At 39.8% G+C, this 17,297-nt stretch overlaps 1 protein-coding gene across 1 annotated transcript in view; it reads right to left on the bottom strand.

Annotated features, from left to right (window-relative positions):
• Positions 1-17,297, bottom strand: part of PXDN (peroxidasin) — an 87,462-nt gene that overhangs the window by 44,560 nt on the left and 25,605 nt on the right. Inside the window, exons 2-5 of the mRNA XM_069851539.1 lie at positions 11,961-12,032; positions 11,588-11,659; positions 7,718-7,789; positions 147-218 (exon numbers count right to left, since the gene is read on the bottom strand). Of these exons, the coding sequence (XP_069707640.1) occupies positions 147-218; positions 7,718-7,789; positions 11,588-11,659; positions 11,961-12,032 (288 nt within the window). The remainder of the gene's footprint in view (positions 1-146; positions 219-7,717; positions 7,790-11,587; positions 11,660-11,960; positions 12,033-17,297) is intronic.

Here is a 17,297-nt window from a genome sequence, read left to right on the forward strand (position 1 = left end):
TGATGTAGTAGTTACAATAAAAAAATTAGATTAAAAATAATCTATGGGAATGATAAAAGTATTATTTTCCATTTTCAAACATTCATTTAGTTCAAACAAGGAAGCAAGCTGACTTCTGAATATTACCCCAAGAAAAACAAACTTACAGTCTTTCAAGTTTTGGAAGATGGGTAAAGGATTCAGGTTCCAATGTTTCTATCTGATTAAAATGCAGATACCTGAAAATATGTTAAACAAAAAAGAAAAATACTGAAACGGTTTTCTGAATGAAGCTGAAATTTTATAAAATATTTATTGTTATTATTTACACAAATTTTATAAAGCATTTGTTATTGTTTAAACATTGCTTATATATCTAAATGGTGACAGTGAGGTAGTGGCTTAACTTGCTTTTGGTTTTTTTGAATCTTAAATGTGAATCTGGGAAATACAAGACCTGACAAACAAGAAGGGTTTGCAGACCACTGACTAGTGTGGGTGTGTCTGTGTGTACCTGTACATTTTCGTGCAAAAAAAATGTGTTTGGAAACAATTATTTTGGAGATTTTGGGAGATACAACTTTGAACACTATTTTGCAATGTTTACTTTTTATTAGTAAACATACTTGAATACATATACATGGAAAAAAGGGAAAATTATTAATATTTACAGGAAAATATGGCGGGTTGTTTAGAAAACATATACCATTTCCAACACAATAACATTTTTAGAGGGCAACTGTTTTCATTGCTATCACCTTAAGTGAGAATATCAAAAGTTGCTGAGAAGTAACCTGCTCTAGTCCATGAATACTGGCATTTAAAGCTATGAATGCTCTCAAAAGCTCAAAAGACAAACAGATTTGTAATACAAAACCAAGTCTGACTGAATTGCTTTCAAAGGGCTTCCCAGTAACTGGGGTACAATTAACTACCACAGCTGTGCTCTGTTTGATGCTCTGTTGATACTTAATGTAAGCTTTTAATACTACACAGCAACAAATATTACACAGCTGTTAATCCTGTAAAACCCAAAAAAAAAAAAAAAGATAACAAGATAATTAACTAGATTATTAATCATAGAACAGTTTGGGTTGGAAGGGACCTTAAAGCCCATCCAGTTCCAACCCCCCTGCCATGGGCAGGGACACCTCCCACTGGATCAGGCTGCCCAAAGCCCCATCCAACCTGGTCTTGAACACCTCCAGGGATGGGGCAGCCACCACTTCACTTGGCAACCTATTCCAGTGTCTCACCACTCTCACGGTGAAGAAATTCTTCCTTATATCAAGCCTAAATCTGCCCCTCTCCAGTTTATACCCGTTCCCCCTCGTCCTATCACCACAAGCCTTTATGAATAGTTCCTCTGTAACTGCTCTGAAAATAGACAGCAAAGGCAGGATCATTCCAGTCTTGACTGTCTTGTGGAGGTACTCCGTAGCCTTGCAGATGTGAAAATGAGAAGTAATTGATAAGACTTGCACAAGGAACTGTGAAAATGATTTATAACCTTTGGATCCTGATTATATCCATATGTATTCAAGCCTCCTAAAGTTTCCTTTTTGACCTCTGATAAATTCAGGAACATCTGGAGAATGTGAATATATAGAAATCACTCAGAGCCGAAGCTCATCATTTGATAACAAAAAGAAAATCTCAGACCCCAAAATCTCTTGAAAAACAATCCTTCGGCATGAAAAGTAATAGGACATGGGAAGTCTCTCGTGCTGAAACTCTGCACATGCCCTGACCTGAGCTGGATGGTCACTGCGGACAGAGGAAAGGGGGAACAAGCAGCGATTGCAGCAGAGTCGTTGCAGCCTTGGACGGCGCACGCAGCGGGGAAGCCAGGCACGTGCCTGGCAATGTCCCAGGTCCCCTGCCAGCAGCAGCACGGCCCAAGCGCGAGCCAGCGAGCGATGCCAGGGAGCGATGAATGGGGACCACAGAAAAAGCCAATAAATCAGCATAAATGTGATCAGGCACATCGGAGTGTCAAGCCTGCTCACTGCCAGCGCAACGCGGGACCACATATTGTAGGGAGCACAGAGCGCGATGCTGTTTGCATAAGAAAACCGTGTCATCGTGCTATGCCTGCCAGTCTTCAACTCCCTATTGAAAATACAGGCCAATTTCATCTAAATTAAAAAGACAGACACCTCAAAGGAAGATACTTGCTGCAAGGGTCATTTAAACGGCCAGCAAAAAGAAGAGGGACCTCAGGTCCAGCCCTGAGGGAGGACTAGCAGGATGGGGCAAGGCAAGGTAGGGATCAGTGCAGTGAAAGACGATGAAGGGAAAAAACTACAGAGTTACTTCTTTTGAAGAAGCTTTGATTCTGGAAAAAATTACATATTTTCCTGTGCCAAGAGGGATTTTTTTAACTCTGTTAATTCTACTTGCATTTTTATGATACACGAGCACCTTGCAAATGTATCTCTTTATCTTCCCAATAAATTAACTTCTTGTACCTCTTCGTCATTGACAAGGCAAGATTTGTCAGTACAAGTAATACCTCTAACTAGAACAACAAATAACGCTGGCAAAAGCAGGCACATCGAGGCACACAATCCCTCCTTCCATAGATCAGAGGTGAGATTAGCAAAAAGAGAAAAAGGACTCCTCTCTCAGACGGTTTATGTGACGTTTACATCATTGAACTCAAAGCAACAGCTCATAACTGCTGTTTAGCATTCAAGACTACTGTAATTACAGATGTAAAAAATGCTTAACTTGCCTGAAAACTCATCTTGTTTTTCCAGCCAAATGAATCTGTCTAATTGAAACAATACTTCTGTTGTAAACCCTGCCATGTTTACAACTTCAAATCATCACAGATAAAACTACAATAGTTCAGGCACTGAAGGACAATAAAACAGTTAACTTTACCTCATCAGAAATTATCCTGCCTAAAGTAGGTCAAAAAATCAAATCATGAAGTCCAGATGGAAAATACTCCTAACTGCTTCATACGACAAGTTAGCGGGGTTTTACAGGTCTGTCACTGTTCAGCAAAGCAGAACAAGATCTTCAAATTATTATCTAGAAAAAAGTCCTGAGCAACTTGTCAGGTAATTTATGAACAGAATAAGGTATTAAATAAGTGGGAAAATTAATTATTCACAAGTTTAATTCTAGAAAAAATAGATGTAGAAACAAGATTGCATTGCAAATCTACAATAAAAAGAATAAAAAAATCCTCAGTTTTACAACCCACATTTTAATCACATTTTATCACTTAGATTTATAATAACATTCTTTTCTTGTATCATAGATCATCTGCTTAAAGATCATCTGCTTGCAAACTCTCTGCCATGGGCAGGGACACCTCCTACTAGATTGTATGTTCCACATCTACGCTCTTCTAAAGTGTTTTTAATATTTTAATTAATATGAGTTTATTGGACTGGAAATTCACTGTAATCATATTCAGGAATGAATCTCACACTGAAATGCACTTGCACACATCTTTTATGTACATGGTACAAAACACTTAAAATAGTGGTATGATGTAATGAATTTGATATTAAAAGGACTTTCATAATGGGAACTGAAAGAAAAAGCATGCAAGAATAATTTCTAAATGCCCCTGTGTCTCCTTCTTTTAATTCTTTCAAGGCTGAAACAGGAGGAAAGGAAATGCTTAAAGGAAAAAAAAAATAGTCCAGATCAAACACACCTGGAGGAAGAAAAAGATTTGATCAAACAAGCATGGTACAGATTTTATCTTTGCTTCTATTAATCTTAGATGATGAACATTTACAGTATAATTCAGTCTCCGTGGTGCTTTTCACAGCACTAAATTTAGAATTATATCTTCTGTAGAATAATATTTTTTTAAAGGATTACTTTTATCATACCTGCCAATTGCTCATTTCTAATAGTGTCTCCACAACACTGGGGAAGTACTTAAAATCCATTACTTGAGTATAATCATAGAATCACAAAATCATGGAACGGTTTGTGTTGGAAGAGACCTTAAAGCTCACCCAGTCCCACCCCTGCCATGGGCAGGGACACCTCCCACTGCATCAGGGGCTCCAAGCCCCATCCAACCTGGCCTTGAACCCCTCCAGGGATGGGGCAGCCACCAATTCTCTGGGCAACCTGGGCCAGGGCCTCACCACCCTCATGGTGAAGAAATTCCTCCTTAAGTCTAGCCTAAATCTGCCCCTCTCCAGTTTATCCCCATTGCCCCTCATGCTACGCTTTGTGAACAGTCCCTCCCCAACTTTCCTGTAGCCCCTTCAGGCACTGGAAGGTCGCTCCAAGGTCTCCTCGGGGCCTTCTCTTCTCCAGGCTGAACAATCCCAACTCTCTCAGCCTGTCCTCATATGGGAGATGCTCCAGCCCTCGGATCATCCTTGTAGCCTCCTCTGGACCTGTTCCAACAGTTCCATATCCTTCTTATGCTGAGGATTCCAGAACTGCAAAGCGATGTATGCGCATCTGGAAAGAGACTGCATTTGCAGCTTGATTTTGGGATCCAGATACAGCAAACTCACAATCTCCCATGCCAGGTATATGTGATATTTCGGGTGGGAATCAGTTATCTAAGCACAGGCTTATAAAGAGGCATAGAGCAGCTGTCTAAGCACGAACATATAGAGGCAGCTTTCATTGCCTTTTGGGTGCTCTGGCTGCCTTCCCTTTGCCGCTCAAAAAAAATGCAAGTTTCCTGCAGCTTTGTGTTGCATTTGCCAGACACAAACATATGTCCTGCAGATTTAAGAGGGTCTAAACTGGGACTAAGCAGCTACTTTTCATCAGCTCACCTTCCTTCTTTGTGCCCATGAGTTAGGTGACGAAATACGTATGGCTCAGTGTGTTTGAGCATCTAGAACTGCCAAGGTTTTTTTTCAGAATTTACTCTAGCACAAGTGGGTTTCAAGATCTGATTCAAAGATCTTATTCCCTTGGCAGAAATGTCAAAAAAAAAAAAAGAAGATATTTCTACTACATCAGCAGCAAAGAATTCCACTGTGGAGGTTTAAGAAGCATCCTGCCAGCCACAGTAAATACTGGGCTTTTTCTTCCTTTATACATGCAACAGGCATCCTAAATCAAACTATATTTAACTTCTCTCAAAGAATAACATTAGTAAAAAACAAACTAAACCAAAATGAAAAAAAGCGTTTGCTTTATTGTTCAGGTTTTTTTTTAAAAAAGTAACTGAGTTCTACTCTGCTTCATTGCAGCAGAAGAAATTACTATGAATCAATTTTTTTCCCTGAGATGTGGACGACAGCATCTACTTCTGAAAACTCTGCTGAGCATTGAGAATAGCATTTGGCTGAGTCAACACATCCAGCAGCAAAATAGGTTTGATAACTTAAGGCCACAGAAGCCTTATGTGGAAACATCAACTGAATAGTCGATATAGAATCACAGAATCATAGAATCACCAGGTTGGAAGAGACCCACCGGATCAACGAGTCCAACCATTCCTATCAAATACTAAACCATGCCCCTCAGCACCTCATCCACTCTTCCCTTAAACCCCTCCAGGGAAGGTGACTCAACCACCTCCCTGGGCAGCCTCTGCCAGGGACCAATGACCCTTTCCATGAAAAATTTTTTCCTAATGTCCAGCCGGAACCTCCCCTGGCGGAGCTTGAGGCCATTCCCTCTCGTCCTGTCCCCTATCACTTGGGAGAAGAGCCCAGCTCCCTCCTCTCCACAACCTCCTTTCAGGTAGTTGTAGAGAGTGATAAGGTCTCCCCTCAGCCTCCTCTTCTCCAGGCTAAACAACCCAAACTGAAGTACAGTCCCAAACTGATGTAAGAAGACTGGGAACTTGCCTGAAAAGACTAACTTTTCCCTTGCAAACACAGTCTTTCTCCAAAGATACATAATGTGATAAAACAGACTCTCTAGAGTCAGAACTTGGTTTTATGCAAAGCTGCATAAATGACAAATCTCTCTCATAAATTACAAATCTCAATGAATAGGCCATTAAATTGATTTCTAGGCCTGCCATGGGCTTCCTGTGCTCCCTGTTTCCCCCCTGGCAAGCCTTCTTTTGAAGATTTGCACAGGAGAAGGGCTCAAAAAGAGCTTTCTGATGCGCACCCAGTAGGGCAGGACCCCCCTCGCCACCTGGCAGCTCAGCAGACCTGAGCGAGGCGTGAGGCATCAACTGCTGCCAGGACACAAGGGCAGATGCCGAGCAGTGACTGTGCCTGCCTCCTTTTCCATACTTCCAAACTAGAGATGAGACTCAAATCCCATTTAAAACTTAATTTCATACAGAATAATGTTGGTCAAGCTCAAGCTTGAGCTTAAGCTGTGATATCACTGCAAGCAGAGAGGCTGAACTGCAACCTAGCAGAAAAACGTTAATATTCCAAAGCAATTTATGTTTTTCAGTCATAATAGATGAATGGGAAACAGAGCAACATAAAGAAGAAAAAAATGTTGCCACTTGCAGCATATCAAGGTTGTGGCACAGGGAAGAATACTGTTTTGGAAGCATTAGTAATTCAATAAACAGGTCTCGATATTTAAAATTCTACAGAGAAAATAAGAATTGCAACTAGCATGCAAGTCAGCCCTCCCAGTTGCTGTTGATATGCTGCAATAATCATTTCTAGAGTAGCAGGAAGAGGAAGAGAAAGGCTTTAAGGAAAAAAACGACATCTATATGTGTTTCATTATTATCACTTTTGTTTCATATAGAAGCTCTACCTTCAAAAGGCATCTATTACCCTCTAAAATGAACTTGTATGATGTCATACTGATCCAAAGTGCCATTTTATTTCAGATATAGCCTGTGTCCACAAATATCCACTAGAGGTTTATACAAACAAGAAAAGTGGTCTATATTGGAGAAAATTTGTAATGGCCCAATAACTGTCACGAGTTTCAAAATTTATGTTGGTCCTAGAATAAAGATGTTTAGTCCACTCAGTTTATACACTACAAAACTCATTAGTCTAGTACAGTTATTTGGCAGTCAAACTGTGAAATAGCTATGCATTTGTAGCTATTTTTTCCTAAACATCACCACAATGAATGTATAGCAATGCTTTCTGATTATAAAACAAAACACAGTTAAAATCACTGGAATCAAAACAATCAGTTTTTCTCATGTTATGGACTACATTTTGCATTTTTTTCAGTAGAAATAATTCTTCAGTCATTATAACGGAAAACGAATACAATGCTAATCTTTCTAGAAGACATCACTGAAACCTCTACATTACAATGAACTTTCTTATTTTTTAAACATCTGTACACGGCAGTGATTAACAGATATCAACAATACTAAGGTTTTAATTTTAAATTCTTCTTGTTTTGAAGTACAGCAAAATCAGGTTAAACTTCAACAAACTAATTCAGCTTTAGTTAAGCTGCGTAAAACTAAGTAACTGTTGCAGTCAAAGGAATCATGATGTTATAAAACCTACAGGAATGAAGTCAGAATATCTCACTAAGCAATGCAAATCACTTTTCAACATTTTGCACAATAATGCTTTTTCTTCATCAAAGCTATGTAAGACCTCATAGGGCCACAGGGGATTCAAATCACAAATGAAAGACAAACATAGAAACGAGGAATTTGACACAGAGATCAATTGTGTTTTTTCACATGCAAATGATTATGGGGCTCTCTGCCTAACAACCCAGGGAGTGCAGACATGCAGAGCATGCAGGCAGGATGTATGGACGGACACGTGCACTTTTCCTCTGCGGGGGGACCCTGATGATGACAGCACAGAAGAGAAAAGGCACTTACAGTTGTTCTAGAGAGGCAAGTCCTTTAAATGCTTGCCTGTCAATTGACTGGATTTCATTCTTGTACAAATAGCTGAAACAAGAAACAATCAGTAATATTAGTACACAAACGAGAGCTACATGAAGGTGGAAAAGAAGAATTAAGTTGACACATGAAGACAGTTTTTTCAACTACATATTAGGAAAAAAAAAAAACCAAAACAAAACCTAAACACATACACGTAAAAATACTTTAGTCCTTGAGATGTCATCCCAAATATTTGCTAAGAAAGATTAAAATCTGGTGCCGTGTAGACCCCAAGGCTGTCACCCGGATGGTCTTGGGCTTCCCCATGCCCACTGTCATTACTTACTGTCTCTTGATGAGCTTGCCAAAAGTCAAAATAAATTCAACTCAGTGGGACAAATTACATCAAAAGTGCCTTTACACACAGGGGATGCCACTGGCTTCTTATTTCCTTTAAAATATCTCATCTGAATACTGGTACAAATATTCAAATTGTGATAGAATAAGTCTTTTTACTGGACTTGGAGAACCAAAAAGTGAGAATTTCTGTTAACTCCGCCTATTCACCTTTTGAATATTTAAAAATAAAAAGACACAAGATAGAATATTGGTATCACATCCATGAAACAGCGTTATCTTTTGTTTTATCATTGTGTAAAGATGGACATTTGGTCTCCATTGACAGTCTGTAATATAAACGGAACAAACACGTGCAAGGTACCAGTATGTTCACATGGGTTGTCTATGTGTTCTTGACATAATCAAAATAAATCAGGATGGATCAGTGTATGTGCTCATGTTCATCATGCTTGTAACAGCAAAGATGGTTTAGTGAGAGGGTGTTGGAGAAAAATCTCACAGTTTAGCTGATGACTGCAGTTTCTGCATGGAGGCAGCAAATGAAAAAACTTCTGAGGTTTGATGTCAGTCACTTTCTTTTTATGATAGGTTAGGAACAGGTTCACAGTTAAGAACTTTGTAACAATGATTGGACAAATGATTTGAAACTCAGTTAATCAGGCATGGATTTCTATGAAATAAAAGGGATGAAGAGACTTTGGACCACAAATGGCTTTATTAGCAGGCATTTTATTAGTAGTGGTTTTCACTTTTCTACTATTACAGTTTTCAGTAACTTACTGGAAATATAGCAAACTTCTTTTGATGCAACAGGTAAAACACTGGCATTTCACAACAGGCACTAACGAGGAGAAAAGTTGTAGGTATCTGATGTTCAACTCTTGACAAGTTTGGGGCACCATATGGAGAAGTATCCTTCCCTTGGCTCTAAATTTGGTTTTCCAACACACTGTTGAGATTCCAGCACATTCATATACAAAGACTCAGTGTGCTTAATTAACATAGATACACATCTGAACAAAAAGCAGTTCCTCCAATACAGAACAAAGTGGAAGCAAAATACAAAATGCTCGGAATTATGAACATTCTCAAAATTTATCCCAAGTTAGCAGAAAATGGATTCAGAGTATAATTAGGGAAAAAGTAATTTATCGTTTCATTTACCTAAGAGCTGTCTTATGGAACTGAACCATTAGAATTTTACAAAGAATGAATAAACAGAAGATTAAGATGACAAAATTACATATACTATTAACACATTAAATTACTTTCTGGTGATTACTACCAACTATTTCCAGAAGAGTTGAATAACACTTTTTCAGAAAGGCTGATAGAGGTGAGAGGTACTGGTCATAATACATAGGAAATGAACAAACAAATAGGTAATCAGTTATCAGGAAATTAAGGAAAAAAAAAGTAGTTAAGCTTAAGTAGCAGTTAAAAAGCTTACTATATCCCTTATGAACATAACTCTTATTTGTTTGTATTTAAGGGACCATATAAAAAAAAAAAAATCACATGATTTAAGGAAGTAAGATCCAGATATATTTGTTCGGAACTGCAGGAAAAAAAAATCTCGAAAGTAATAGCAGTATCAGGCACTGTAGAGTTAAATCTGACAAGTAAATAAACACAGCAAAGAGGGATTTATACAGAAACATAAAGGAGACAGTGGAATTAGCAACATGAATTGCAAAGAAGACCTGGAATCTCTGGAGGTGTTCAAAGGACAGAGGAACATGATCATCACTGCAATGGTGGCAGAAGGCACAGAAGGAAATATGACCCAATTCCTTCTCTGGAAGGTTGAGGGTCAGCAGCTCTGCACTTTGGCAAATCTACAATGTATCTTCTACCACTATTACTTCATTCACCAAAGGAAAAACAAACCACACACATTCCCTTTCAGCAGTTCCAGAACTGATCCATTTCATATAATCTTAATTTCCATTTATCACATGCTTATCACAATGATGCTATGTTTGATTCCTCACTTCTCCATTTCTTACTAAGTGAACAGGTATTGATGTTGTTGACAAAGTTATCTTCATTCTCCATTTTTATTTCACAGAATAACAGAATCACCAGGTTGGAAAAGACCCTGGATCATCGAGTCCAACCATTCCTATCAACCACTCCTATCAACCACTAAACCGTGTCCCTCAGTACCTCATCCACCTCCAGGGATGGTGACTCAACCACCTCCCTGGGCAGCCTGTTCCCGTGCCCAATGAACAGAGTGCATAGCTGAGTTTTATCTACCACTATCTAGGTTTACTACCACTAGGCAATGGCAAGCACGTGAAAACAAACAACTAATAAACAGTATTTTTGCTGTTATTGATTATGGAAAGAACCTGAGCCATCCTGAATTAGCAGACCTTACTTACTCCACTACCAGATCTACCATACAAACATATTTTGTAACACTCAACATGGACTTTAATAATTCGCTGGGGACAGTCTGATCAATATTATTTTCCCTACTACTGTATACAGATTAAACAATTTTAGTATCGAAAGACGATACACATATAAATGAAACCAGTAAATGTAACCAAACATAGCTTGGAAAATTAGGTAATGCATCTGCACAAAGTTGTTATTTTAATTTTCCACCCTTCTCCCAACTTCCTAGAGCTATTTAGGTTGCATTCTTGAAAACGAGCTGGAAAATTAAGCTTCTGAACTGTTTCCAAAGCAACGAAATCTCAAAGTGACCACTTCTTCTGTACAGCATTCATGCAATGAACAATACTCCAAGACAACAAGGTGAAACTTTCCTACATGATGCTACATAAGGTGGACTCCAGAGACTAGAGCTGAGATCCATGACAATTTCCTATTCAGCTTTAGTATTTTATACAGATAAAACCAACATTTTTTAATGCCTTTAGTTTATTCAGCTAATTAACACACTATACGTTTGTTAAAAATGGGAGAACTTAGTCTTACAATATTCAGGGTGTTTGAAGACACAGAGCTTATGGCAAATCATATAGTTACCTTTCTATTTTGTGTTTGACTTAGTTTTTCTCTTACAAATTTATAGTGCATTCAGTGGACAATTTAGGACTAGTCAAAAGCTTATATACAGTTACAAGCTTCTGCAGTCAAAAAATTTGCACCAGCTGCTTTGAAACCACTTCTCAAAACACAAACTTTTTCAAGCGAACCTTTAAAGAAGCGCCTTCCTAAACTTCTCAACATACGCATTTATAAATTATATTTTAAGTTGCACATAGTAAACAGCAATTAGCAAGTCCTTTAAAATCTACTGCCTACAGATACCATAGTGTTATATCAGCAAATCTCAAAGCACCTGCTTATAGAAACAAAGATTCCCATTTGCCCCCATCCCGCAAATGAATTTCACAGAATTTCAAAGCAGTTTACCTCCTAATACAGTGAGTCAGATAAAAACACAGTCTGAGATTAAAACACTTTTGAATTGAAGAAGTTCAGTTACATGTTGATGCAAAAAGTGACATTCATTTAACTTACAGATATTTCAGATTTTCAAGGTCTTCAAATGCCCCACTGGGTATTTTCTTGATTTGGTTGTTGTTTAGAAGTCTATGAAAAATAAACAGATGTTTGTTTTAACATGCAGTAACAGCTGGGGGGAAAAAAAAAACCAAACCAAAATACTTTTACAATATAAATAATTTCTTTTTTTTTTTTATTTTAGGCTATATAACCAGGATTTGCTTTCAAATACATCAGGCCTAAATCTCACTTCCCTCACCTGTGTAAATACTACAGCTGATATTTGTGAGATAATCACTGTGATAAGTGAGCAAATTTGGCACATTATCAAATTAATCACATTAAATCTAAAGGGGAAAGGGGCCTTCAGAGTTGAAAAAGAACTTACAGTGTGTTCAGGTTTTTAAGCCGTCTAAACTCTCCGGGCTGGATTTCTTTAATCCTATTAAATCTTAAGTCTCTGTAGAATAAAGAAAGGAGAATCATGTTATTAAAAAAACCCAAACCTTGTGTATATTTCCATATGAAAAAAGCAAGCTCTTTTGTGACTACCATGACCAGGCTCCTTCCATAAACCATAGTTTCTAACTAAAGGAGAAGACAAAACGGATCCAAACACTGTTTGGCAGACTTAAGCAGAGCCTTGACCAAATCCACCCTCAGCTCTCAATGTTGAAGGTTGTATCTAAGTTGAACCTGCAGACATGAGGATGCTCTCTTCCATGGTGAAGCCCCTTGTAATGGGATGCTGAATAGTATTTCACTAAACTGAATCATCTCTGTATTTTAAAAGCCGCTTGTAAATAATAAATAAAAATGCTTGTAAAAAAAGCAGATATAGAAAAACCAAGACCAGAAAAAAGCTCAGGGAAAATGGAGGCAGCTTTAAAGACTTTTAAGCTACTCCATCCTTTTGTTTTGGGTAAGAAGGCTTAAGTGCCTTATGTTGTCCTGCTTTTAAGAACCCATAAATCCAGCTTCCAGAAGAGATTTCTTTTCTTATTTAATTTTACTTTGTCTTAGGTTTTTATACATTTTTACCCTCTTCAATTTCCCATTAGATCTAGAGCTGAATGAGAACTTCTCGAAGACGAAGGAAACCGATCTCTCAAGCGAGGGGCTGCAGAGCACGCAGGGACAGGGAGCAAGGTTGCACACCACGGGGATGTGGGGAAACACCACGGTTGTGCCAGTCTCACACCTCTCTCCTGCTGAAAGAAGGTGCAGCATTTTCCACCTCTGCCCACCTCCTGTCCTCCTCTGGCTCTGAGCCGCACGAATTTACTGCTCACTTGCATTGGCTGTTTTACTCCCAGCAACTCAGAAACTGATTTAACCAACTCATCAGGACTAGATGAAAGAAACTCACACAAAAAAAAAATAAAGAACCAGGAAATAATTTGCTGTCTTGTTACCAAACTGAATGGACTCCCTGGGAGGCCAAACAGCAAGAGATGGACTGTGAGAAAAGATCAGAAACGGGTGAAACAAAGGAGGGCACCAGGTCTGTTCTCTTCTCTAGCAGGAGACCAAGCACACCAGGACCTTATACTCTCTGACAGAAGGGAAACAAATGGAAAAGAAGTGAAATCTGAAAAGACTGTGATCACACTTACTGCTCTATTGTTCCTGGTGAACACACTTACCAATTGCTTTCAATAAGTAGGACATAAACTTGCCATAACTTTAGAATAATAGAATCATTCGGTTGGAAAAGACCTTTAAGATCATTGAGTCTAATCCTTAACCCAGCACTGCCAAATCCACCACTAAACCATGTTCCTCAGCATCATATCTACATAACTTTTAAATACCTCCAGGAATGGTGACTCAACCACTTCCCCAGGCAGCCTGTTCCAATGCTTGACAACACTTTCAGTGAAGAAATGTTTCCTGATATCCAGTCTAAGCCTCCCCTGGTGTAATTTGATGCAGTTTCCTCTCATTCTGTCGCTTGTTACTTGGGAGAAGAGACCACCACCCACCTTGCTACAACCTCCTTCCACGTAGTTGCAAAGAGCAATAAGGTCTCCCTCCAGCTTCCTTTTCTCCAGGCTAAACAGCCCCAGTTCCTTCATCTGCTCCTTATAATACTTGTGCTCTAGACCCTTCACCAGTTTATTTGCCCTTGTCTGGAGACATTCCAGCACCTCAGTGTCTAATCTCGTAGGATTAGAGGTTTGGCACTGTTTCTGAAACAAGCTATGATGATGTTGTCCAGTGTGGCCACCTGGTAACACTGCTGGCTCATGTTCAGCCTGCTATCAGTCAACCAGCCCAGGTCCTTTGCTGCCAGGCAGCTTTCCAGCCACGCTTCCCTAAATCTGTAGCGTTGTACAAGGGTTGTAGTGGCCCAAGTGCAGAACCCAACAGTGGCCTTGTTGAACCTCATCCGTTCGGCCTCAGCCCATCGATCCAGTCTGTCCAGATTCTGCTGGAGAACCTTCCTTTTCAAGCAGATCAACACTCCCACATTACTTGGTGTCATCTGTAAACTTACTGAAGGTGCACTCGATCCCCTCATCCAGATCATTGATAAAGATACTAAACAAGTGGCCCCAGGACAGAGCCCCGGGGAACACCGCTTGTGACTGGACGGCAACTGAATTTAACTCCACTCACCACAACTCCTTGGGTGCAGCCATCCACACAGTTTTTTACCTAGCAAAGAGCATGCCCCTCCTAGCCATGAGCAGCTAGTTTCTCCAGAAGAACACAGTGAGAAGTGGTGTTAAAGGCTTCAACCTTTGCACCATAACCAGTCCTAATTAAAACATAAATGTGCACTGCATTATAACAGAAAATATGTTATCAAGAAGCCTCTCTGGAATTCAGTATTTATTCAAAGGAAATACAGAAAAGTCAGCTGCATTCTATTCATATATAATTCCCCTGGCTGAGGTTGTATGTAAAGGGGGTATAATTTCCTCAGGTCTTACAAAGAGCATATTTAACCATCATTCCTCACCAATGAGCCCATCAGGGCTCATTCAGCTCTGGAATAGTGGCCTCAGAAGGACTTTTTCTACATAAGTGCTTTAGGATGTAGCCCATGTTCATTGTAAGGAAAGGATTAGATGTGGTTTTGTTTGCATTACACTCCACCAAACTATGCGGTCAGTGACTAGAGAATAAATGAGGGATGCAAATTGTGACCCCTTGTTTAGATGTGTAGTTCGACTGCCTCCGGACAGCAGGACAGTCTCCTTACCCAACTCCCAGCTGAACTGAGGATTTCCAGATTTAGAAGCACAAACTGTCATAGCTTCAATTTGCTCTTTAAAAAGTACTGTCTCTAGTTATAGCTAAACAGTGTTACATCTTGTTCACCATTCATACGAGAAATACTTAACACACACGAAACATGTGTCACTCGTGAGAAAAAGCTGCTGCCTGTGAGTCACTGAATCTTAGGTGCCAAGATTTTCTAAAGAAGCATTGAGCGTTGCAGCTGATGCGGAGAGAAAATACAGCAGATCCCTCTGTATGCATTATTGGACATGACATTCCACTTTACTGAGAGCTTTTTGTGGATTATCTGCAAGTTAACTGTGTTTTAATGAAGTGTTTTGATTTTAATTAAAATAATCAAAAGTGCAAAAATGCAGTATTCATGAATGGGATACTGAAAACTGAGTATTTTTCAATAGACTCAAAATTCCACTAGAACTAGCAATCCTTAGCTCCTAAACCACACAAGGCTTCTCAAATTATCTAATTTTTTTTGAATTTCAGAATTAAAAACAAATCTTTACCCAAAGCAGGCAGAGACAGAATGCAGAATGTTTTTTGATACGGAAAAGAATATACATTTGTCCATAGGAAACTGGCTTAGGAAACTGTCACCTCTGGGCTGGACAGGCGCACACTCTCCTGGGTGGAAAACTGGTTGGCTGGAGGGCCCAGAGAGTGGTGGGAAATGGTGTGAAATCCAGCTGGAGGCCAGTGACAAGTGGGGTTCCCCAGGGCTCAGTGCTGGGTCCAGCCCTGTTCAATGTCTTCATCAATGATCTGGATGAAGGCATCGAGTGCACCCTTAGCAAGTTTGCAGACGACACTAAGCTGGGTGGAAGTGTCGATCTGCTGGAGGGTCGGGAGGCTGCAAAGGGATCTGAACAGGCTGGACCGCTGGGCAGAGTCCAATGGCATGAGGTTTAACAAGGCCAAATGCCGGGTCCTGCACTTGGGGCACAACAACCCTATGCAGTGCTACAGACTAGGAGAAGTCTGTCTAGAAAGATGCCTGGAGGAGAGGGACCTGGGGGTGTTGGTTGACAACCAACTGAATATGAGCCAGCAGTGGCCCAGGTGGCCAAGAAGGCCAATGGCATCTTGGCTTGGATCAGAAACGGCGTGACCAGCAGGTCCAGGGAGGTTCTTCTCCCTCTGTACTCGGCACTGGTGAGACCGCTCCTTGAATCCTGTGTTCAGTTCTGGGCCCCTCACCACAAGAAGGATGTTGAGGCTCTGGAGCGAGTCCAGAGAAGAGCAACAAAGCTGGTGAAAGGGCTGGAGAACAGGCCTTATGAGGAGCGGCTGAGAGAGCTGGGGTTGTTTAGCCTGGAGAAGAGGAGGCTGAGGGGAGACCTCATTGCTCTCTACAACTACCTGAAAGGAGGTTGTGGAGAGGAGGGAGCTGGGCTCTTCTCCCAAGTGACAGGGGACAGGACAAGAGGGAATGGCCTCAAGCTGCACCAGGAGAGGTTCAGACTGGACATCAGAAAAAAAGAATCACAAAAATGGTCACCTGGCCCTGACAGAGGCTGTCCAGGGAGGTGGTTGAGTCACCATCCCTGGAGGCATTTAAAAGATGGGTAGACAAAGTGCTCAGGGACATGGCTTAGGGGCAGACAGAAATGGTTGGACTCGAGGATGCTGTGGGTCTTTTCCAACCCGGTGATTCTATGATTCTATATGAAATCAAGCCTATTCCCTACAGTGAAACAAAGCTCTCAATGAAGGAGCCAGTCCTCTGAGTCAGCATTAAAATGAGCACCCTTTTGATGTGTCAAATCCATTCTGCAGGAACTCACTAACATAACTAGGGATTAGCAATGCCAATCACAATAATTCACATTATTTTACCATCACTGCATATGGTGATGCTTTATCCCAACTCTTGACGTTATTTCCTATCTCATACGAAGTCATTAGGACTAATTAAGACATCAAGTTTGAAACCCTATCCATCCATTTTCAATCTGCATAAAGGTGTTAAAAAAGCCTTAATACAACACAGCACTCAAATTTTCTCTAGAGCCATGTGTATCCGGTATATGCAAGTACAATGTTTCATAGAAAGCTATGAAGACAAATATACATTTTTATAATAACTAACTATATGTTTTCTTTGAATTTAGTGCTACAATTACATTACATTTAGCGAATAAAAACTATATTAATCTTATTGAAATGTAGGATTATGATTTCAGCACATTTCTCCAAAGGGGAGCTCTTTCTCAAAAGAAAGTAACACTTCTAAGTGTGAACTTGAAGTTTTTCATTTTTCAGCACAAAATCCCCCAAAATAGTGGGTCAGTTCACAAATGCTGTTTAAAATAAAGAAAGCACAGCCTCTTTTGTTCTCTAAATTAATATAATTATAGGTATTTCATTAGGTATTTCTTGTACACAGAAGACAAAAGTTGTTAAATCATAACCACTGTAGATTTCTCAAGAAGAAATTCTGTAAAACTGTCTTAATCTCCTTGTATAACGTGATAAT

The sequence above is a fragment of the Phaenicophaeus curvirostris genome, chromosome 2 (genome assembly GCF_032191515.1).
Source record: "Phaenicophaeus curvirostris isolate KB17595 chromosome 2, BPBGC_Pcur_1.0, whole genome shotgun sequence".
Lineage (NCBI taxonomy): Eukaryota > Metazoa > Chordata > Aves > Cuculiformes > Cuculidae > Phaenicophaeus > Phaenicophaeus curvirostris.